Raw genomic sequence first — 24288 nt, forward strand, 5'->3', positions numbered from 1 at the left:
TGTATTCTATGAAGAAATAACAAAAGAAATGTAATTGCAACCTAATTTCCTAGAGATTCTTAGAATCCTTCTGAATACTGGCCCCAGATTGCTATTACATAAATATTCTTTGTATAACTCAAAGTTCTTGCTTAGGAATGTCTTAGTTAAGGGTAAAAAAATCTTACCAAAAAAAAAAAAAAACTGTTTGTTTAATAAAGGACTTTAACATTTTACTTGGCAAAAGATGCTCGCTTCTCTTCCCACAAAAACCAAACAGAAAGCAGTGAGTGTTACTAATGTTTCCTATTTATTCATTAATAAAAAGTGCATAGTACAAGCCCTTTTTCCCAGTCCAAGTACTCAGTAAAAGATTACAATAAACCCTGGATGGCACAGACATGATTTGTTTGGCATGATTTAAACATTTAAAAACAGCAGTTAACATTTGGTACATCACATGACCACTTTTGCTTTCAACAAAGTAATCATCAGACACAGTAACAAATACATATGACTTTTCATTTAGAAATGTTATAAAGTTAAGACTAAACCTACTATTGCAACAACAAAAATTTCACCCATTAATTTAAACTCTCTCAATTTCTCCTTCAAGTTGCTGTTTTGTGTCTTAAGCTGAGCTGGTCAAATTTTAGCACTTATTCATTGACAGACTTTGATTCAGGGTGTGAGACTTCTGAGGTTCCTTTGAAAATATAAGATATAGATAATTTATAAACACTGTAACATCGCATATCACAAAGACACTAAAAGTAACCACTGAATAGCTGTAGTTAATAGTTACTTTAGAAACTCTCTCCAAGTAGTTTAAAATTAAAATATGACTTATTGAACATGGGATAGTGTTTGGATAGATACATCATAAAATCTTTTACTATACACAGTTCTAATGTTTTTTCCATGTGGAAAGCAAAACAGAACAAAACATTATTTTGCATAAAATAACATTAAATAACTCTAAAACAAAATAAACTATTAATGGCATTTGCGGGCTGTTTAAGAGCCAAAAGTGATTAAAATGTGAAGCTTTTTTCCAGACTATTTAAAAACTATTGTAGCCATAATTTAGGTGAATGTTTACAAGCCAAATAATGACTAAGAGTGTGCTCAATAAAAAGGCCACATGTAGAAGCTTTAGGGATAAAACAGAATAGTATAAATTACTAATTAGGTTAAAAGGAATAACTTTATGTGCTACCGCATACTGTCTTTGTTGGGAGGGCAGAGAAATTGTACAAGCAGAAAAACCAAGACTAAATACTTCACTAAGAACTTCTGTTATTAATTAAATAGATGGTCCATATAGGAAACGGTTAATATTCTAATGTAATGTCAATTAAGTATATGTGACAGAAATGAAGAACTAGGAATAAGAACCCAGATTTCCAGGTCTCTAGCTAATACTAGATATTGAGTCCAGGTCACAGCCACTTCCTTCAACCAAAGTCAATTCTTTTTTTTTTTTTTTTTTGCCACTCCACGTGGCTTACAGGGTCTTAGTTCCCTGATCAGGAATTGAACCTGGGCCTTCGGCAGTGAAAGCATGGAGTCCTAATCACTGGACCACCAGGGAATTCCCCAAAGTCAATTCTTAGTTCTTTGTGAATCACAGATTCAGTGACACATCACTATCTCTTCCAGAGACTAGCTTTCTAGCAGCTTAAACAGCAGACCGTTACGAGATATGTGCTAGCCTTCAAAGTTCAGGGGCAAGGGCAGAAAAAGAAATGATTACAGGGATTCAGCTCCATCTTAGGCCATTCCTGCCCTTTCTGCTTTAAAAGCTATGAAGCTGAGAAGGCTTTTAATAGGCCATATTAAGATGAAAAACCTTAACTCTATGGTGTTCTTTTACCCAGGATTTGACTTACCTGTGTTATGACACCCCTCGATTAACACAAGTAATTAACAGTAGGTTATTTTATTTCAAGAAAAGTTGAGCACAAAGCCAAGATGCACAGGAGGAATGCAAGCATTCGATATCAAATTATATAATGAAATGAAGCCCTTACAGTGTTTATAGCCTAGAACAGAATCATAATAAAGGAGAAAAATACCCTACAAGTGTCACATAATTGTATCAGAGACTCTATTAAACAGTACAATAATATAGAGAAGTTTATTTAATTCATACAAGTAATTTCTCAGATCTATACAGTGAAAAGCTAAACTGATCTGGGAGGGGGAGCATCCTTACATTGACAGCAAAATATCTTCTAGCCCCCATAAATCATCTGCAATCATTTGTTAGAAAAAAATTCTATAACCACACAGGTCATGCAGACTTTTTAATGCCATTTGTATTCATTTTCTTTCAAACTGAACAAAAACAAATGAAACCTTTTACATTTTTATATATTTCAAAATTTTCCTTATATTAGTGCCCCTCCCCACCCCAATCCATCCTATTACCAAATAAGAATGAAACAGAGGTTGAGAAAAAATATCCTTGATTGTTTCTCATTTTCCTCCTTTTCCCTTGGAGTAAACCAAGAATTCATTAAATATTTTTTCAAGTCAGAAAGATAACAAGACTCTAAATTTTTTCTTCCCAAAAAAAAAAAGAGTAAGTGAAAGCATTCAAATGTCAGTAACCAAACAGGCCCCCAAGACAGCTTTAAGATCGTTTCATTTAACAGGGAAGTTTACAACACAAAAGCAGTTTCCTGAGAGGCACCCACTCTAAAAATAAGTTATAGCTTAAATTATTACTGTATAGATGATACCTGGCAAAGGTAGAAAGAATTAAATTTTTTCCTCCTTTCATGAACTGTGTAATAAGGCTAGTGTGCAGAGGCTTACAAATTTCATATAATGGACTGTAAATCATCCACCATTTAAATCATGTTTATTTAAAGTTTTCTGAATATTAGATATTTTATGGGAATAAAAACTTAGTAAACAGTTATTTCATTTCTTTTCTCCTTTTCTTAGCCACATAAATCATCTGTAGTGGATGATACAGATTTCAGCTGTAATTTGTAAAATATTCCAAAAGTTGTCACAGTCCTAAGAACTAGAGAAAACTGCCATCCACAAATAAACTACCAAGGTAAATATAAATGCAGTGTGGTTCTAATTTTCTTTCATACAATCTCAGGTAACCCCAAATAACTTTATAAATACCTTATTAAAGAAAAACGATTTTTAAACCCATTGAAAGTACTTAAAATATTTAAATGTAGAGATCTCAAATTTCCTTCTATCAGGCCAGAAATTACCACAAAAATTATGATCACAGTTACAAACAGAACGAATGGAATGTTTAAGTTTAGGATAACCGAAAAAGCCCCATGTAACTTTTTAATGTAATCATTTACTCAAATATAGGAAAGGTGATGACACAGGAAGCAAAAATAAGCTCGCAAGTGAAATTTCTAGAAGCTCATGAAAAACAATACTATCCCATACTGCAGATGCAAAAGAAAAAACAGTTCTAATGGGGTTAAGAGTACTCTGGTCATCTTCGTTCATTTGGTCGTGCAAGGTGTTAAACTAGTTTCACTTCCCATATCCACAAAGTTAGTCCACAGGAGGGGCTGGTGGATCTTGACCCTGACATCAGAGAGAGAGAAATTATGAAATTGACTTCTTAAATTCCCCAGTACAACCAATCTAACACATACAGTAAGAACTGAGCAGTGATGGCCCTCAGCTTCCCATCCTAAATCATATACTTATTTGGACTTCTATGTTTCTGCACAAGACAGCACTGTGATTCACCAACATTTGTCTCTTTCTTCTTTGTAGTATGGAAGAAAAGAAAATTTTGTAACAGTGATATTGACTTAGCTGAAAGTGCTCTCCCTGACAGCTCTAGAAGTGATATTTAAACCAATTAAGGTAGTCTCATCCTTCTTGCTAATAAGGTGACTGAGTACAGTACAATTAAAATGAAGCTAAAGACTTGTATTTCTCTCTACAGAACATCTGTCAGTGAGGAAATAGGTGGCTCCAGCTGCTACTGGTAGCTGCCCTACAGGGGACAGAAAGGGAGCCTACCTTGGAATAAATAATGATCTGAGGAAAGAGACTAGGTCTCTAATGAACTGTTACAACTTTCTAAACACTGACCCTCCCTCTGGATTTTTTGATATGTACACCAATAAAGCCAATTACTTAAACCAGGCTGATATGATTTTTGTTACTTGTACTAGAAAGCATCTGAACAGTAAAGGAAAGAGCAGAGCTTTTAGGAATCTTTAGGAAGATTCCACTTATTTATTACTCTGATATGCTATATGAAACCCCAGATGATATTCAATTTTTCTGCTTGGAATTGGTCAGTATGTCTTCATGCTTATTCCTAGAGCTGTGGGACTACCATTCCTAGAACTGCTGGTCTACAATGATGGTAATCTTGCATTTCTGTCACGTTTAAATGGCTTCTAATTTAGTGCCAAACATTGAGGATGTTGCTCTTTGATATGAAAGTAACAAAACTGTACACAGAAAGAAAAAAGGCTAGGGAGAAAGCACTTTATCAAGACAACATACCAGCTGTTTTATGGATATACTCCTCTCAAAGAAAACCTAAAAATAAGGCATTTTACATAGTGCTAATGATGGCTTCTTTCTTAACTAAAGTCAGCATGCTACATATCTAAATGTTCCAGCCCCAAAGCACTGACCAATTAACATTGCATATTTGCTTTCTCCTATATAAGCAACTGGTCTAGTTAAATTTCTTTTTAATATTAGCAACACAAGATTAGGGGAAAGAAGCAATTATTTTAGGCTGAAGAAGGGAACTAGTGGGATAATTTGGTGTCCAACAAGTGAAGCCACCATGGAAATAGTTTTAAAGAGATAATACCCAAATCAAATGAGAAAGAAAACAAGTATAAATATTGGTTCTGAAAACAATTAAAAAGAATCCTTTAATGGAGGCCTCTATTAAAGACGTTAATCAAAAACTCCCCATTGGGTCACTTTATCATATTTTTCATTTAGGTTCTAAAAATTGTTATAATTGTGACTATCAAGATTTATCAACATAAATGATTCCTACCACTCCTTTTGCCAGCTCAGCTGATCTATTGTGATGCAGAACTGTCAGAATGAATTTGAGAGAAATAGGATGGGAAAGCAGGTTGAGCCAGACGGGCTCCGTGTCTCTGCTATATTTGATATCTAGGACAGAAGGGGAGAAAATGGAGAGAGAGAAAGTGAATAAGTGAATGTGTGTGTGTGTGTGTGTGCACGCGCAAGTAGGGACATTTGAACTGTAGCTAGTAAGAGTATCTAGGAACCTTGGGACATGAGAGGCAAAGGGATCAACTGTGAGGTGGAGAGACCTAGAAACTGGAGGACTGAGATTTGAGAACCATCACTGGATTATTATGAACTGGACCACTTTTTATGTTTCTCGTGTGAGTAAACATTGAAATTTATCTTAAAATGATGTGGGGGCTACTGGTCTGTACTTCTCTATGTGTAACTCCATGAAAACTAAGCCATTTGGGATTGCAAGACTTACTGGAACTACACAGGAAGAATTTAATTTACTCTGTGAGCTAAATCTTCCTTTTGGTAATTTAGATATTTCAGTCAAAACAACTCCACCCCTTTCCCAGGCTACACCCATCCCCCCACCCCAAAAGATCTCTAATCCACAACACTTACGTTATGAGGACTGGCTGGTTTTCCAGTTAGGTTGGATCCTCTTAGATTAGGAGGTCTCAACAGAAACAAGATCACTGCAATAACCATCCAGGCCATCAAGATCATGGTAATACTGATGCCATTATCACTAGAGGGTCCTGGCACTAAAGACAAACAGAAAATGTATTTGCAACAACAAAAAAAAACCGTTGAATAATTACCATGTTGTTAGTAAATGTAAAAACAAACTATATTGTTTAAATAACTTCAAAATTGTATTAATATAAAAACTATTAATACTTTTAAGAATTATTAAATATCACATCTTCAATTTCTGTTTCCTCCTGTGAGAAAATCTAAATGGTAAATGGTATAAAATAGTCATAAGCCAGAGCCTATTAAATAAAGATTTTTAATAGTATAGTAGTGTGGTAATAGAATCCTTTGAGAATTTGATAAAGAAAAGCCTCTTTCCACTGTAAGAGTCCATGTATACACATTCAACAATTTTGTATATATTAATAATTGCAAAAGATTCATGGCAATTCATAGCTATACTGAGATCTGCAGAACCCAGGTTAAGACCACCTGATATACAGGAAAGCCATGCTAGGGGAGAGAGGATCATGCATTTTAATTACAGAAGCAGCCTGAAAAAAAATAGAGCTTAAGGAAAAGGGGACATCTAAGTTGTACATATATGAATTAAAGATCCCTTTAATGACATTTTCAAACAAAGAGATTAATTTGGCCTTTCTTTGGAAAAAGAATATGGATTAAGATCTAGTTATTTCAAAGTCTATGCATTTATCCAGAAGAAAAAAAAAATCAGGTGCCTGTGTAGGTATCAGTCCCTCAAGGCAGCCATATCTTATTTATTTCAGAATAAGTACCTGGCTCATGGAACGGGCTTAACAAATTTATAATAAATGAAATGTGTATTAGAGAACTCAAAGTGTCAGAAATGAAAATTCTAGAAGATCAGATTTCTAGAGAAAATAGTATCTATAGGTGGTTATTGTCAATTTTAGTTTTTAAATACCACTCAAATCTGTCCACTTTCAGCTTCACACCCACACTTGTTCAAGCTTCTTGTCTGGTCTACTGCAATGGCCTCTTAACCAACCTCCTCATACTTACTCTTGACTCCTCTAATTCTATCCTTTAAGCTGCTCCAAGACTGATTTTTTTTTTAAAAGCAAAATATTATCTATTATTTTTATTACTGAATTATAGTTAAAAGTTGAATGGCTACTTTGAACCAGGCATTATCTCTCTTAATCCCTTTTAATAATCTGTTTATTTTTATTTTGGCTGAGCCTGGAGACCTGTGGGATCTTAGTTCCCAGCTTCCCAGAACAGGGATGGAACCCAGGCCATCAGCAGTGAAAGTGCTAAGTCCTAACTACTGGACCTCCAGGGAATTCCTTAGCAATCTTATTTTATGGCAGGTATATAATACCTTTGATATTATAGATGAGGAAACTGGGGAATGGGGGGTTAAACCCCAATGTCATACAGTCGGCATGTGGCAAAGCTGGGGTTTAAATACAGTGGTCCCATTCCAGGGTCTGTGCTCTTAACCTCTTCGCTATGTCATAATCTCTGACAGTATCACATAGAAGACAGGCCCCTGGAAACTATTACTCCTGTGGGTAGTAAAATTGGCAAATACAGTTTTTAAAAGGATTTTTGATAAACTTACAACTAGCTGTTAGAGTATATAAAAGTAGTCAAAGAAAGAGAACTGTGTTGTCTATATATGATCACTTCATATAGTGTACCACTCAGAACTAAAATGCTACATTAGTTAGACCTGAAGTGTAAGCCCAAGGCCAGTTCAGTGTGGAAAATGGGTCCCTTGCTTTTTGATGCTCTTCACAAGTAAAGGACTGTGAAGTTTCAGATAGTTAAACCTCAGATCCCAAATTTACTAATGCCTAGTTCTAGACAAAGCCAACGTGGTAAAATGCTCACTCTCTGTGTGAGACTCCCATGGTGCTAACATGACTCCTAGCTCCCCGGTGCTGTCTCCTAGCCTGGTTCCCACCGCAGCCTCTCCTTCCTGCACACTGCTGCCGAAAAAGCCTGCTTACAACACTGCTCTTCACACACCTCTGCTGACTAACCCAGTGACTCACTCTCCACTGTCTACTGCTTCGACTCTGAACTCTTCAGCCTGGCCTTTCCTCATAAGACGCGGCCCTACTCACCAATGTTACCACTTACCATTTCTCAGAAAAATCCTTCTCTGCTCTAGTCAACCTCATTCCTTCTTCCGCCTTTATCCAACGGATCCCTGACTTGCATGCCCAACAAAACAGCCTGTGACAACATCCACGCCACCATTTCTAAGGCCCTGCCTCATATCATCTAATTCAGGAGCGCCTCCGGGGTGGGGTCAGGAACCAACAATATTTTTAAAGCTTTCCAAGTGAATCTGATGCAATAGTTCATTGCTAGTTTGGCTCCCATTCACCAACTTCGCAAACTCAGTCATTCTGTGGACTCATTATTTTTCCCTGTCAGGCATGATCTCATTTAACTCATTCAACAACATCCTACAACCCACTCTCGTCTGGTGAAAAAAAAGCTCCATTTTCTCTGCCCATTCTTTCCTTAGTTCTCTAGACTAGGGTAGCATTTCTAGTTTGAAACAATGGTTTCCTACGTCTCCTAATTAATTCATTAACTTTTTAAAAATGAGACTATCTCATAGCTGTTTGACTTTACCACCTCTTAAATAAATAATCTCTGTGCCTCGATTTTTTTTTACGTGTGAAATGGAAATATTACCATCATCTCATAGAATAGTTGTGAAGACGGAAATGATCAATACATGAAAAGTAGCACAGTACCTGGGACACAGTAAGTATTCGATAAACATCAGCCACTACTGATCTGTGCTATAGCTGATCAGCTTTAGGATCAAATTAAGCTTCCCTGGTGGCTCAGCGATAAAGAATCTGCTAGCAATGCAGGACACGCGGCAGGAACCATGGGTTCTATCCCTGGTTTGGGAAGATCTCCTGGATAAGGAAATGGCAACCCACTACAGTATTCTTGCCTGGAAAATCCCATGGACAGAGGAGCCTGGCTGGCTACAGTCTATGGAATCACATAAGAGGTGGACATGACTTAGCAACTGAGCACAGAAAAGACTACGTGCAGAAAGGTCCTGGTGTGAATGACCGGACTAGATAAGATGGTGAAGTGAGAATGAAAAAGGGTCAGATATAAATGGCAACAAGATGAGAGAAGCACACCACTTGGCAAAAGCCTGAAATGGTGATGGGAGGAGAAGGAAGAAAAAGCTAAGTGTGCCTCTAAAACTTCTGCAGGGCAGTAATATGCAGAATTCTCTACTTAAAAAGGCTAAACAGATACCGTTTTCCTGACTTCCTAGGTTTGATAAGAGCATTCTCTCATTCTCCAATAACTTAAGGCCCATATCAGCAATAGCTAAACCAGGACAGTCGAACCGATGATCCCAGTATTTTTGTTTACAGCAGAAGCACAAACTTAAGACTGGCTCTAGAAGGTACTTTACATAGACATACTCTGCAGGGTTATTAACAAAAAGCTAAAAACAGACCTAAATGTTTGCCAAGAGCATTCAAATAAGAAGTTATGGTATGTGGGGGTTGGGGTGAAGCTGTAACACAATGGTGAGGGACGTTTACATGAGACAAGCGACAAGCTACTTCTTGACAGAGGGGGAAAAAACAGGTGAAAAACAGTGTGTACTAAGAAAGGGGGGTGGCAAACAATAAATATTTGCCTGTATATGCATAAAGAAATTGTGGAAAGATACACAGAGGGCCAATAATGCCCAAAGACAGGACCTGGATAGATGGGAGAATATGAGTAGGAAATCCTCTTTTCACTACACACTAATTAACTGTTTGAGTTCTGAACCATGTATTTTGGGATTAGAGATGCCGCATATCTGAACTGACTTAGGCTTCTTCACGAAGTCTCGGAACATATAAGCTACTCAAACTCCCTGGCACTGCATGCGGCCAATACAAGCAAGTATGAGGGGCAGCTGTTGTAAAGTCAACAGGGAGGAGTGAGAGAGCCTTTACGTGATCTGGCCACTTTGGTTTTTATTGTGATGACTGTTTGGCACTAAACATTCTAAACACTGATATAGTGCCAAATAACCTGAGTATTAAAGAAGTGCAATCACATGGGGGATATAAAACCTGTTCCCTTCACTGCCTAGGAACTATTTGCCTTAAGAGGATAAATACCTTTTACTCTGTGATCTAGAAAAACGTCACATCATAAAAATGTAAAAGGATTTTGTACACTAAAATACAGTGTTCCATTCTACTCAATGGTTAAGTCTTCGGTTACAAGAAAAAGTAAGTATTACAAGTAAGATGTCAAATGGGATATTCACAGTGACACTATTAATTTAGCTGGACACAAGGAAGATGAAAAAGAGAGAGGATCTAACAGCTGACAGATCCTGAGGGGTTATTTCTCTAAACTTATATTGATGGACAATGATCTAGTCACTCACACCTATGAAACGGAACCTCCATAAACCCCCTGAATGGTGGGGTTCACGGAGCTTCTGGGCCAGGGCACGCATGGAGTTGGCTGGGAGGGTGGTGTACCCAAGGAGACAGGGAAGCTCTGCACCCCTCCCCTGTCCCCTGCCCTACACATCTCTCCCATTTGGTTGCTGCATCATTATAATAAACCGGTAAAAGTAATTTAATTATTTTCCTCCATTCTGTTAGCCATTCTCACAAGTTACTGAAACAGAAGGGGGGTTGTGGGGACCCCTGATTAACATATATACTTTATATATGAGCATTAGCTCATTGCTGAAGATTTAAAATACACAGAAAAATAATTACATATCACTCAGAGGAAACAACTGCTTAAACCATTTAAAGACATGGCTGTTAGAAAGGATTTCCACCAAATGCTAAAAGGACTGGGGTGAGCGGAGCGGGCGGTGGACAACTGGCCAAGATAACTGAATTAATACTCAAGCTCTAGAGTCTTGCTTTTATGTTTGGATTAAAGAAGTGAAATTTCACTCACAGAAATAAGAGTATATTTGGTTTACAGGTGGGGTTGGCTCAAGGGTCACAAACACCACAAATACAATAAATTTCTTTTTCCCCATCAGAAGTTCAATGAGATTAATTCCAACAAGAAGAACAGGTTTTAGTTTTTCTGCTGAGGCAAAAATCTGAGCTGGTTATCAGAGGGAGCACTGTAGGTTAGTGAATGCTGCTGAAGAGGCAATGCAAAGAAACCTGGAGTGGGGGCACCGATCACCACCCATCATGCCCCAAACCTAATGGAACGTCTGTCCGTTACTTTCTTGCCCAGAGGCATATGGTTATTGTCCTGTTGCACCAAAAGACTACCTTCTGACAAAGCTTCTACTTTGAGCCAGGCACTGTACTAGCTTCTATTTCTCTAAGTGGTTCCATTTACAGAATTTGATGGGATGCTTAGTTCACACAGTAATAACAGTAATTAATAATGTAGTAACAAGCCTCTTTATAACGACACCTTGCTGTGTTTTGCTTTAGCTTCATATACATAATAAAGTAGCACTCAGCTTCAGAGATATGAAGTACAATCAACTAGCCTACTAATAAGTGCAATTTGGCAGTATGTCAAAAGTCTTAAAATGTACATAAGGATGTTTATTTAAGTATTATTTATAACAGCAAAAATATATTAGTAACCTAAGATTCCAACAGAAGGGAATTATTTGAACAATGGTACATCCTCATAATGAATTATTATGTAGTCAATATTTTTAAGGTAAATACATGTTGATATAGTCACAATACAGTAGTGAAAAACAACATATACAAAGTGATCCCATTTTTCTAGGTATATATGAACTGAATTGTGCCTGGCTTCACCATCCTGTGAATGTCATACTTCCATTCTTATGGTCAAATTATTATGGTACAGCACTGGTTTGGCTACTATTTCCCTTCAAAGTATCCCTCAGGTTATTTCTGTCCTGAAAAAAGATGACTCATATTACGGCCACCAAGTCCACCAGCTACATTCACCATGCAGGATCCACCTTCCTACACTGATTCTCACTTTATCATCACCACTGCCTCAAAAGTCATGGAGAAACCTCCCCACTGTCCATACCCTCTTGAGACTTCTAATGTCAGAGCCAAGGGAATGATTCCAATGGCTCCCAAAGCTTCCAAACCTTGGCAAAAAATGGCCTCCCCTTCCTGCACTCACAAACTCTCAAAGTTGCCAATGGATGCAGATAGATGCTAGGGAAAGAGTGAGGGGTTTGTGCTAAAGCCCGGGTGTTCAGTCCAATGAGCCCAAAGTGACCGGTTCCTCACATACTTGCCCCCCAAAAAAGGTCTTGGGAGGGTTTACACCAAGTTGTCAACAGTGGTCATCTTTTATTATTCTGGAAGTTTTTCTTTTCCTTTTTTGTATCTATGGTTTTATGATTTTATTCAATGAAGCAGTTCTGATTTTGTGGCAGGACCAAAAAACACATTTTTAACTTAAAAAATTTAGCATTTTAACTAGGAGATACATTACTGAGAGTCATGTCCTTAAACAGCAAACTGTAAGAATAATTTCTGGCAAATGTTCAGTCATATTCCGATCTCTAATTGTGCCCGCAATGCCAAGCCTCCTCCTGTCCCATCATTACTTACATTCCTGAAGACATTCTGTGTCTGTGCAGTAGGACTGCGACTGCCTCAACTACAATGAATAAGAAAAAAGGAAATTAGCCACCAGACTTACCAAAACGGATACTACTTATCAGAAAGATCATGCTTTGTTTTTTAATGAACACTACCACACTATCTATTGTACCTTCAAAATCAAATATCAGATAAAAACACAGAATACATATAGGGCCTGATCAGTTTGGTGGGATTTTTTTCTCCTCAACATAATACTCAAATATACTGTGGTCTGGTGCAATTCACCTACTTAAATTAGGAATTTTAAAAAGTTACCTGTGACAGAAACTCCTACTGCCATATGTTATTAGACTTATCAAAGGAAAAGCACTTAACCATAGAGGAGAGCTACTAAAGAAAGAGTAAACTTGGTTAACAAGATTTTTTTCTCACTTAAAATTAGAAGCAAAGAGAGAGAAAAATAGGTTCCCTTTATAGAAAAGGCCTTTTGAAAGAAAGGGATTTTTTTTCCTTTTGGCTTACATCTGCATAAACAGTGGTTGGATAAATAAGAAACTAATAAAAATGATACCACAGGGGTTGGGCAGTGGGTTGGAGGAACAGAGTAGGTTCTGATGAGATGGGATTTGAAGTTTTCATTGTCTATCTTGACATATAATTTAATTTTGGAACCATATGATTATGAAGTTTAAAAGATAACTGAAAAGAAAAGACCCATCTATCAATAAACAGACATCATCCTTCTATGAATGTTCACCCTATGCTGAGGCCTTTTAGGATGTTTAAAAATGATAACCTCATATATCTTAAAAGAGATGACACAGAGTAAACAGAATGAGCATGCAACTTTTCAATTCTGCTTCATTACTTTATAATCACACCCTCTCTCCATTAAAGCAGTTTAACATCACTTGCAATTATTTGGGGAAGCCACTCCATGGCACTTGTGCTTAGCTGGACTCTGAACAAAGACAGATGTTGATTTAAAGTCAGGCTCTGCAACATTCTAGAGTTTCAAGACCTTTGGCAAATTCTTTAACACCTTTAAGCTTTAGTTTCCTCATGTGGTAAAATGAGGATATGCCTAGATCTGAATACAGGTAAGAATTAAATACACAGCACATATGAAATGTAGTGACAACACAAGAAAGAAGAAATGTTAGCTATTATTATTACTATGCTAGACAAAATATGACCTCGTCTAAAACAACAGAATAAATCATCTTATAAATTGCTAAGATGATCAGACTTGTTTTTCTGTATACCACTAAAAGTAGTTCTATTTGAATTAGAATGAGAAAACAGATCTTAATTATTGTAAAAAAAAAAATATGCTGGATACCTTAAACCTTCCTAAATACGCAAAGAATCAATTCAAAAATCCTTTTATACATTCTATGGCTATTATCAAAAAGACAGTAAATAATGAGTGTTGGTGAGGATATGGAGAAAAGGAAACCCCTGTACACTGTCAGTGGAAATAAAAATTGGTAGCAACCTATGGAAAACCGTATGGAAGTTACTCAAAAAGTTAAAAATAGAACTACTATATAAATCAAGCAGTTCCACTTCTGGGTATTTACCTTAAGAAAACAAAAACACGAAGATACAAAAGATACATATAACTGCATGTTTTCTGTAGCATTATTTGCAATATCCAAGATATGGAAATAACCTCTAAGTGTCAACGGATGGATGAATGGATAAAGAAAACACACACACACAGGAGTATTATTCAGCCATAAAAAAAGATTGAAATCTTGCCACCTGTAACAACATGGATGGACCCCAAGGGCATTATGCTAAGTGAAGTAAGTCAGAAAAAGATAAATACTGTATGATCTCACTTATATGTGGAATCTAAAAACAAAAATCTCATGAATATAGAGAAGAGACTGGTGGCAGCCTGAGGCAGGGGGAGAAGGGTGGGCAAAATGGGTGAAGGAGGTCAAAAGGTGCAAATGTCTAGTTAAAAAAAAATCAGTAAGTTATGGGTATGTAATGTACAGCATGGTGACTATAGTTAATACTGTAAACAAATTATACATTCTAAAGAAATTGAAAAAAAGACTTCCAGCCTTTGGGTCACAAAACAGACCTAATGAATTTCCTACTTTGTGTATATTCTGTTTAAGTTTTATTAATTTTTTCCCAATAAGTAATATGTATACACAGTACAAAATTCAAAAGTACAAAAAGATATTCTATGCATGGTAAATCTCTCTCTCTCCTAACCTTCAGTTCAGTTCAGTTGCTCAGTTGTGTCTGACTCTTTGTGACCCCATGAATTGCAGCATGCCAGGCCTCCCTGTCCATCACCAACTCCTGGAGTTCACTCAGACTCACGTCCATCGAGTCAGTGATGCCATCCAGCCATCTCATCCTGGGTCATCCCCTTCTCCTCCTGCCCCCAATCCCTCCCAGCATCAGGGTCTTTTCCAATCAGTCAACTCTTCGCATGAGGTGGCCAAAGTTTTGGAGTTTCAGCTTTAGCATCAGTCCTTTCAAAGAACCCCAGGACTGATCTCCTTTAGAATGGACTGGTTGGATCTCCTTGCAGTCCAAGGGACTCTCAAGAGGCTTCTCCAACACCACAGTTCAAAAGCATCAGTTCTTCGGTGCTCAGCTTTCTTCACAGTCCAACTCTCATATCCATACATGACCACTGGAAAAAACATAGCCTTGACTAGACAGACCTTTGTTGGCAAAGTAAGCCTCCACAAAACTCAGGGCTTTTTGTGAATCTCACTAGAGAGGTCCTTACGTTTTTATAAGCATATGTATCTTTTCCTATTACTCCTCCTCCACCTCTAAGTAGACTGTGTAAAACATAAAGGTTTATTAGGTAAAAAATGTCACTGGATAGGACAAGCACTATCTAATCACTTAAGACATCAAATAAGGAGTAAAAAGAACTTTGCGGGTTTAATATTTAGTAACCACACAGCATATCCCCAAACCTACAGCTGTGATTGAAATGACCAATGAATTATCAGTTCTTTGTACATTACGTAACTCAAATGCCGGCTCTGGCTTCTGGCTATAGCTCTACTAGAATTGCTGCCCTTGTCCTGAGGTCTGACTTGCTGGCTAACAGGAGCTCAATGACATCTACAAATAACATGATTTCCATGTGAAAAGCCCCCAAATCCATTTCCTCACAAATTTACTTCAATGGAGGGCCACATCACCAGCTCTAGGCTTCTTTTTCATGCCTGCATCAGTCCCATCCTCCTGCTTCAACGTGGGTCTACCAGATAAGATGCTCACTGTGTTCTTTTTTGATGTTCCAGCGATAATGCGGGTCAGAGTTTTACCCCACACCCTTGCAGTGGTTTTGTAGTCTATAGCAAGGTCACCAATCTACAACCTGCAGGCTGGAGGCCTATTTTCATAAATAGTTTTACTGAACCATAGCCACACCCCTTTGTTTACATATTATCTGTGTTGCTTTCCTAAAACAGATGAGTTTAGTAGCTGCCATAGAGACTCCAAGCCTAAAATATTTACTATCTAGCCCTTAAATCATTGAACACTACTTATAATGACATCAGGTAAAGCCATTAGGAAACACCAATGAAAGAAAAGAAAAAAGAAATATTTTTGTGTAGCTATATACAAATGTTCATTTTAAAATGTGAGATGCTCATTAATTATGTCTAGTTATAATGCAACTATCATTTATATCCACTTATTCATTCAAAATGTTTACTAAATGCTTACTATGTGCCAAGTACAGTTCCAGGTACGATCATATGATGTGAAAAGGACAAAATTTCTACTCTTAAAGATCATACAGTCTTGTGGGGAAAATCAGACAACTAAGAAATATAAAAATCTCAAAGAGTCACAGAGAGAATGAAAATAGGATGGCATACAGTGGCAATCCAGTAGCCAGTTTAAATCATGCATACAGAGGCAGGAACACTTAAGGGACTATCTCCACGACAGTAACAGTAAAGATCAAGGACACGAGAATTCAGGAATTCCAGACCGAATAAACAACTAGGAAAGGCCTCTGGATGAAAAGGTACCTGGGAGTTGGTGTTGAGGAACCACAAGGCCACTGTGTTTGGGGCATACAAGCAATACTATTTAGCTGCTGGATTTAGTCAACCTCAGAACCAAACGCTCTTTGTACATGCACAAGTCAGCACAGTTTGCTGTTAATGGCATTAGTCTGACTGCCTCTAATTCTAAGATAAATAACAGATACTGATATGTTTAATCAATGTGGGATAGGAGTACCTTATCATTATATTAGAAGTACATTTAAATACAAATATATTTTAATGATATGAATTTATAAATATTACTTTAAATTATAATTTAAATAATTATTTGTATTACAGTATAATACAAGAAACATTACAGAATACTTAGGAATTAATGTGGATTAATTCTATCCCTAGTACAATTATCATTATGTTTTCTAGTCTTAAAAATATGCATAGTTTCACATAATTACAATCAATCACCAGGGTTCCTGGTGGCTCAGTTGGTAAAGAATCTGCCTGCAGTGCAGAAGACCCAGGTTCAATCCTTGGGTGGGAAAGATCCCCTGGAGAAGGGAATGGCAACCCACTCCAGTTTTCTTGCCTGGAGAATCCCAGGGAGAGAGGAGCTTGGCAGGCTACAGTCCATGGAGATATGAAGAGTTGGACACGACTGAGCTACTAAATCACACATAACTACAACCAGTGTAATAACAAATATTTACTAGGAACTTTTATGTGGTAGGGACTATACTAAGAATTTAGATAATCCTCACACTCACTAGAGGAGGCAGGGGCTATTATTCCTTCTTTACAGATGAAGAAATTCGAGTCTGGAGGAAGTTAGCTAATATATCCAGTACTAACTCTGAAGTAGAGATTTTCAATCCCAATTCTATTTTACTTTACAATGTACAAAATGTATCATAATTTTTATTAACATATCATTAGACTGAAACATTGTGTAACCAGCCACAATTTTGAATGGTTACAAAATATTCCAGTGAATTGATATACAAGTGATATACAATTGAACCGAAGCAAATTCAGAGTAAGGTGAAAATGACCATATCTAATTACCTAATAGCCTCTAAGATTAACATACCCAGTGTTTTCCTTCAGCACTAAAAGAGATCTCTTCCTTTAGGTATTACTACATGGAATAAGCTTCCTTTTGGGACTATGATAAAACACAGTAATGTATAATTTGTCTTGTTATACAGATTTCTAGAAAATTAATTCACTCCCATACAATTGACAAATATAGAAATTATGTCAGTTTTAGGTGGTAAGGGAAGCCAGAAGTGGGAAGTCAAATTACAACTCATGCATTGCAGAAAGAAGCCCTTTCAGCTTTAATAAAAATGTTAAAAAGTGCCTGCACACACACACACACACACACACACAAGATCAAGAATGAAAAGAAATTATTCATTGAGAGTCTGGCTGACTGAAGCACTATATCTCCAGTCCAAGCTGCAGCAGGTCTTTGGGACATTCCATTGAGAGCTGGAGTTGGATCCTGCTCTTCTGGCTGGTCTTCCACAGGTTGCTGGCTACCTACGCTCTACATGTTCACAGGCAGACGATGCTGCAGGCTCTGCATAATGAGGTGCCAAAGTATCATAACTACATTTCTGGTCCTGGATGTACATGTTCTGTCCAAACCAGTGTGTTGGGATATATATTCAGTATGTCAGATTCAAACACTTGTGATGGGTAAACTATATAGTCTTTAAAGAATTAGAAAAACACATTTAGTAAAACAAGAGAATCTCACTGCTTTGATAAAACTCTTTAAACAGAGGCCTAATTTACAGTGCATCTCAGTTTTCTCTTGACTTATCTGAAGAATACAATGGGACTACTGATGCTGATTTTGGCCACTCCAAAGGGAAGTCATTTGTGAAAACAAAATAATTAAGAGGAAATCAATAAACAACAAGGTCCTACTATATAGCACAAGGAGCTAAATTCAAAATTCTGTGATAAACCATAATGGAATAACACTGAATCACTGGTATATGACAGAAAGTAACAGAACACTGTAAATTAACTATACTTTTATTTTTTAAAAAAAGGATACTAATATAAGGGAAGCAGGCATAGCAGTAACTACAGTATGGAGCCATAAACTTCGAATATTTTCTGTATTGCAGTGGAGTGGGGGGAGCCACATGCGGACTCTTTACAGTCAATGGTTGCTCCCCAGGTAAACCCTTTTGCTAACTAACACTGATCCCAAGATCCCAGGGATCTAAAAGTAGATCCCAGAACTAAAAGTAGATTTAGATTTCCCCAACTAACCAGGAAGGTCATGTAAAGTTCCTTAAATGAATTATCTTCAAAATCGATGAGACAAAATAGTATGGTTAGAATAAATGTTTTTCTTCATTGGGAAAAAAGGAGAAAACAGAGATTAAAAGAATGTAAGAGTCTTGGCACCGAGATTTTATGTTAGGGAAAATGTAGAACCTAAAATAGTCTCTTAGGCTATCTAGGAAGCCTAATATAGAACTTTGGCTGTCAGAGGCTGATGGAAAAAAACATAGATCAAAGAGAAGACTCTAATGGCAAAAAAGCAGATAAATGGAACTTCTATGAGGAATCTCAGCTTCGAGAAATTCTTTAAAAAAAATTACAAGAAAAACAGAAAATCTCTCTTTGGAATTATCAAAAGGTATCTGCTATGGATGTTCGTATTCCCTCCACCCCTCCAAATTCATATACTAAAGCCCGAATCCCCAGTGTGATGGAGTTTGGGGGTACGGGTCTTTGGGGGGTGATGAGGTTTAGATGAAGTCATGAGAGTGAAGCCACCTTGATGGAATTAGTGTCCTTATAAGAGGGTGAGAGGCTTCCCTGGTGGCTCAGAGGTTAAGCGTTTGCCTGGAATGTGGGAGACCCGGGTTCGATCCCTAGGTCAGGAAGATCCCCTGGAGAAGGAAATGGCAACCCACTCCAGTACTCTTGCCTGGACAATCCCATGGAGGGAGAATCCCATGGAGGGAGGAGCCTGGTAGGCTACAGTCCGTGGAGTCGCAAAGAGTCGGACACGACTGAGCGACTTCACTTCACTTCACTTCACTTCATGAGAGGGTGGGAGCAGAGCCCCCAGCCTCTCTGGGACACATGAGGATACAGCAAGGTGGCTATCTGAAAACCAAGAAAAGAGCCCAATCGCCAGATACCAAATCAGGTAGCACCCTGATCTTGGACTTCCAGTGCCTCCAGAACCATGAGAAATAGCTACTGTTTGTGGCCCCCAGTCTGTGGTGTTGGGCTAAAGCAGCCTGGGGCAACTAACACAGAACTTAAACAAGAACTTATTTGCCATTTTTCTGTGTCTACTCAAGAATCTCATGTATATTGGAGGTGCTCTTCTTTCCCAGGCACAGATCTACCTGCGGACTGATAAACAGTGTCATACAGAACAGTGGTTCAAAAAAGCAGCTTCAAAGTCAGAGGTATCTGGGTTCAAATTCTGTGTCTGTTACTTTCTAAAGCAGAGTTTCAAACTACAAAAGAAATAAATACAATCTATTATCAATGTTAATATCATGGTGAGGATTAAAAGATATAACATATATAAAATCAAATATAAAATGTATATAAAAAACTCAGGTCATAGCCCATAGTATGCTTTCAGATTATAGCATTATGCAGGAAAGGGCAGCCTGTTTATGTAAGTAAGCCTGCTCACAGTTATCACTTTTTTTTTAATTGAAACGCCAAAACCAACAGCAAAAATGTACTTTAAAATAAATGGTTAAACAGTTGTTCAGTGTTCCCTAACCAGACCTCATATAGTTCTCAGTAATAAGGATGGCTTGAAATAACCTTAGACTGTCAAAACCCAGCTCTACCTAATTTTTAATACTGTACCACATTCCATTTAAATACATCATTTCCAAATTTGTATATGAAAAACAATGTTGTGAATGTTCCTATTAAAACATTCTTACATACTGGTTAATCTCTTTAGAATATAGAGAAGAGTTGCTATAATGAAGGTACATACATTTTAAGTTTTGATATACATTGCCAAATTACAGAATGAGAATTTTAAAGAAATGACATAATACAAAGTTACATTCAAGAATTCCTGCATAATCACACCACTGAGGAAGCCCAATGTCTCAAGTGAGAGATAGCTAGAATCTGATATCTGATCACATTTAGTTCTCTTAACTCAGAAACGGTTTAAAATTAACTCAAAATAAATTAAAGACCTGAAACCACAAAAATCCTAGAAGCAAACATAGGTGGTAAGCTCCCTGACATTAGTCTTGGTGATGAGTTTTTGGATGACTCTAAAAGCAAAGGCAAGAAGGGCAAAAATAAATACAAATATGCGAAAGTTGTTGTTGTTTAGTAGCTAAGTCACATCCGCCTCTTTTGAGATCCCATCGACTGTAGCCCACCAAGCTCCTCTGTCCACGGGATTCTCCAGGCAAGAACACTGGAGTGGACTGCCATGCCCTCCTCCAGGATGTGTATACACACATAGTGGAATTATTATTCAGCCTTTAAAAAGAACAAAACCTTGCCTTTTGTGGCAACACGAATGGACCTTGAGGGAACTATGCTAAGTGAAATAAGTAAGAGAAAGACAAATACCATATGCGGAACTAAAACAACAAGAGAAGAGAGCTCAAAGATACAGAGAACAGACTGGCAGTTGCCAGAGGTGGGGGGGTTTGGGGGTCGGAGGTGAGCGAAATGGGTGAAGGAGGACAAAATGTACACTTCCCATTATTAAATAATTAAGTTATAGGGAGATAATTTACAGCATAGTGATTCTAGTTAATAATACCATATGCATACTTGAAAGTTGCTAAGAGAATAGATCTTAATAGTTCTCATCATTAGAAAAATTATGTATATACAATACATACATACACATTCTGTAACTGTGTATGGTGACAAGTGTTATTAACTAGACTTACTGTGATGGTAATTTCCCAATACATATAAGTCATACACCTGAACCTAATGTTTATCAATGATACTTCATTTTAAAAAGAGGTGAAGTCTATTGCCCCTCTTCTTGAAGCTGAGCAGGTTCAGGACTGCTACAACCAAAAGTATGGCAGAAGTGTTACATGTGACACCTTAGGCTAGGTTGCGAGAAGTATCTAGCCACTGCACACTTCTTTCCCTTCCTCATCCTCCCCTGGGATGGATGCTTGCCCTTGGAACGATGCCACTGTGCTGTGAGGAAGGCATGAAGCCACATGAAGGGCTGCATGTAGGTGTTCTGGCTGACAGCGCTAGGCAGGGTTTCAGCCACCAGCCAGCATCAATTGCCAGACAGCGAGTGACCAAGCCTTCCATGCTCTTCCTGCTCCCAGCCTCTCAGTCTTCCAGCTAAGAACCCAGACGTTATCCAGCACACTAGCCATCTCCACTGTGCTCTGTATGAACTCCAGACACAGAGTTTGTCCACTTACTTAAAAGGTTTTTTTAATCCCACTAAGTTTTAGGGTAATTTGTTATACAGTCCTAACAATGGAAGGAGAAGGCAATGGCAACCCACTCCAGTACTCTTGCCTGGCAAATCCCATGAACAGAGGAGCCTGGTGGGCTGCAGTCCATGGAGTCACTAGGAGTCGGACATGAGTGATCGACTTCACTTTCACTTTTCACTTTCATGCATTGGAGAAGGAAATGGCAACCCACTCCAGTGTTCTTGCCTGGAGGATCCCAGAGATGGGGGAGCCTGGTGGGCTGCCATCTATGGGGTTGCACAGAGTTGGACACGACTGAAGCGACTTAGCAGCAGCAGCAACAATGGAAACATAAAAGAAACTATGAATTATAATTAGTAAAGTGGCAATGAGAGGCTGGCAAACATAGGGAGATTCTTATTTTTCCCTTTCTATACTTGGTACTCCTTGAATTTTGGGCCATGAAGACATGCACTAGTTACTGTTATCTTTTAAATAAAACATAACCCCCCTTCTGTGAAAACAAAGGAAAACCATGAGGCCAGAAGGGAGAGCTCTCACACAGTACAATTTGATGCCAATTATAAGATTTATCAATTGTTACAGACCTCAGTGGAAGAGTCATTAATTATAGGCCCCAACAGTACAAGCTGTACGTTGCATCTCCTATAAGAAACTGATTACCCCAGAAACTCAGCCAGTGAGAAACCATAATCACCCTGAACTCTAACTTTTCTCCAATGGGCTTTTGTTCAGAATGACCCCTCCCAACTTTCTCCTTTTTCTCTATAAAATAATGTTCCTTGGACTTGCCAATGGCTTTCACTGTGGCTTGCTTGTCCTGAATTGCAATTCTCTGCTATTCCCAAATAAATCCATTTTTGCTGGTAAAATAACTGACTTTTTTCAAGGTCAACACTTTCTAATTGGTAAACTCAATTGTACCATAAATCACAGGACCATTTAGTTTTCCAGTGGCTAGATGATATTGATAAAAAATATTAAGATTTGAAAGAAGGAAATACAGAACATTTCCTTTACTGACTAAAGTAAAACCCAAAAGTCAACCATATTATTAAAAAGGCTTTATAGCAACATGGAAAATGCTCAATATTATTAAATTGGGGATAAAATATATATATCATAGTATCTAAATGTTTGTTAGAAAGATCTGGGAAAATGCATACCAAATTTATCTAGGGAAGTAGTATTATGCCAGATACAGAGAAGTGAGTGAGGAGGAGTTTGATCTTATTTTAATATGTTGATTGCTTCTTTGAAAGAATATTACTATATTTTTTATTTCAATAATTAAACATTTAACAAAAAATATATTAAGAGGAAAAGATACTAGCAGTAGATAACATTTCCTGGGTAGAGAAGTTTCTTAAATTTTTAAGGCATACATCTTCCAGGCCAATAACAGGTCTTACTTAATGTGATTTATTTAAGTACAGTGGACATCAGTCAAACTTCCCTGGTGGCTCAGACGGTAAAGTGTCTGTCTATAATGCGGGAGACCCAGGTTTGATCCCTGGGTTGGGAAGATCCGCTGGAGAAGGAAATGGCAATCTACTCCAGTACTACTGCCTGGAAAATCCCATGGACAGAGGAGCCTAGTAAGCTACAGTCCACGGGGTTGCAAAGCCGGACACGACTGAGCGACTTCACTTACTCACTTACTCAGGCTTTTAAGGGGAATCGGACCAATGATCTCCCAGAGCACATGCTATAGTACTTTAATACAGAAACAAGTTTAAGTAAATTAAAGATGCTGAAGTTTCAGGTACACTGTTTAGATAAGGGCTGAACTACAGAGCTCAACAAACAAAAAAGGAATTATCTGCATTCCAAGTCTTAGGTTACAACAGAAGAGGAAAACCACAAAACATAATCTAAACTCACATTTCTAAATCCATCTGTTCTCTCCTTCTGGAACTCCTATCGTTAACAGAGGAAACTGTATGCCAAGAGACAGCCAGTGGAGGAGAACAGGAGAAGGAGGTGACAAGAGAGCAGAAGAGGACAAAAACAGAATTATTCTGCAAGTGGCTTCGGTGGGAACGGAAAAAGACTCTCTCCAGGCCATCTTCATGGTTGTAAGGAAATATAAGTGATTTTTTAAAAACCAAAACAAACTAGATATATTAGTTATAAGGAAACACCTCTTTAAAAAAATACCCTCTGAGACACAAAAATTATACAACTTAAAAGAATGATTTATAATTAGATTGTGGTTTTGTGTTGACATCTTTTTACCTGTCTAATAGCATTCTACTACTACATCAGTGAAAACGAGTATTTATCAACAGATGTATTACCACCATTAAATCAAGTAATGAAACACACAATTATATGTAACATGATAAAGATACCTGATTTTAACTGAAAGGGATTTCCTGCATATTCCTATCCACCTCTTTAAGTCTTATTAGCCAGTATCTAATGAGTAAAGCATTAGAGTTCTAATTAGAATATTAGGCTAGGATAGAAAGATATCAGTAACATCAGATAATGCCTCCATTTTTTAATGTTTATGAACATTAACAGAACCTGGCA

General features: G+C 37.6%; 1 protein-coding gene across 1 annotated transcript in view; it reads right to left on the bottom strand.

The window, feature by feature from the left end:
- Positions 1–282: 282 nt before the first annotated feature.
- SMIM14 (small integral membrane protein 14) overlaps positions 283–24288 on the bottom strand; it is a 62372-nt gene continuing 38366 nt past the window's right edge. Inside the window, exons 3-5 of the mRNA XM_068975164.1 lie at positions 12291–12339; positions 5626–5768; positions 283–3555 (exon numbers count right to left, since the gene is read on the bottom strand). Coding sequence (XP_068831265.1) covers positions 3523–3555; positions 5626–5768; positions 12291–12339 — 225 coding nt within the window. The 3' untranslated portion in view covers positions 283–3522. The remainder of the gene's footprint in view (positions 3556–5625; positions 5769–12290; positions 12340–24288) is intronic.

Source organism: Capricornis sumatraensis, chromosome 7, assembly GCF_032405125.1.
Source record: "Capricornis sumatraensis isolate serow.1 chromosome 7, serow.2, whole genome shotgun sequence".
Classification (NCBI taxonomy): domain Eukaryota; kingdom Metazoa; phylum Chordata; class Mammalia; order Artiodactyla; family Bovidae; genus Capricornis; species Capricornis sumatraensis.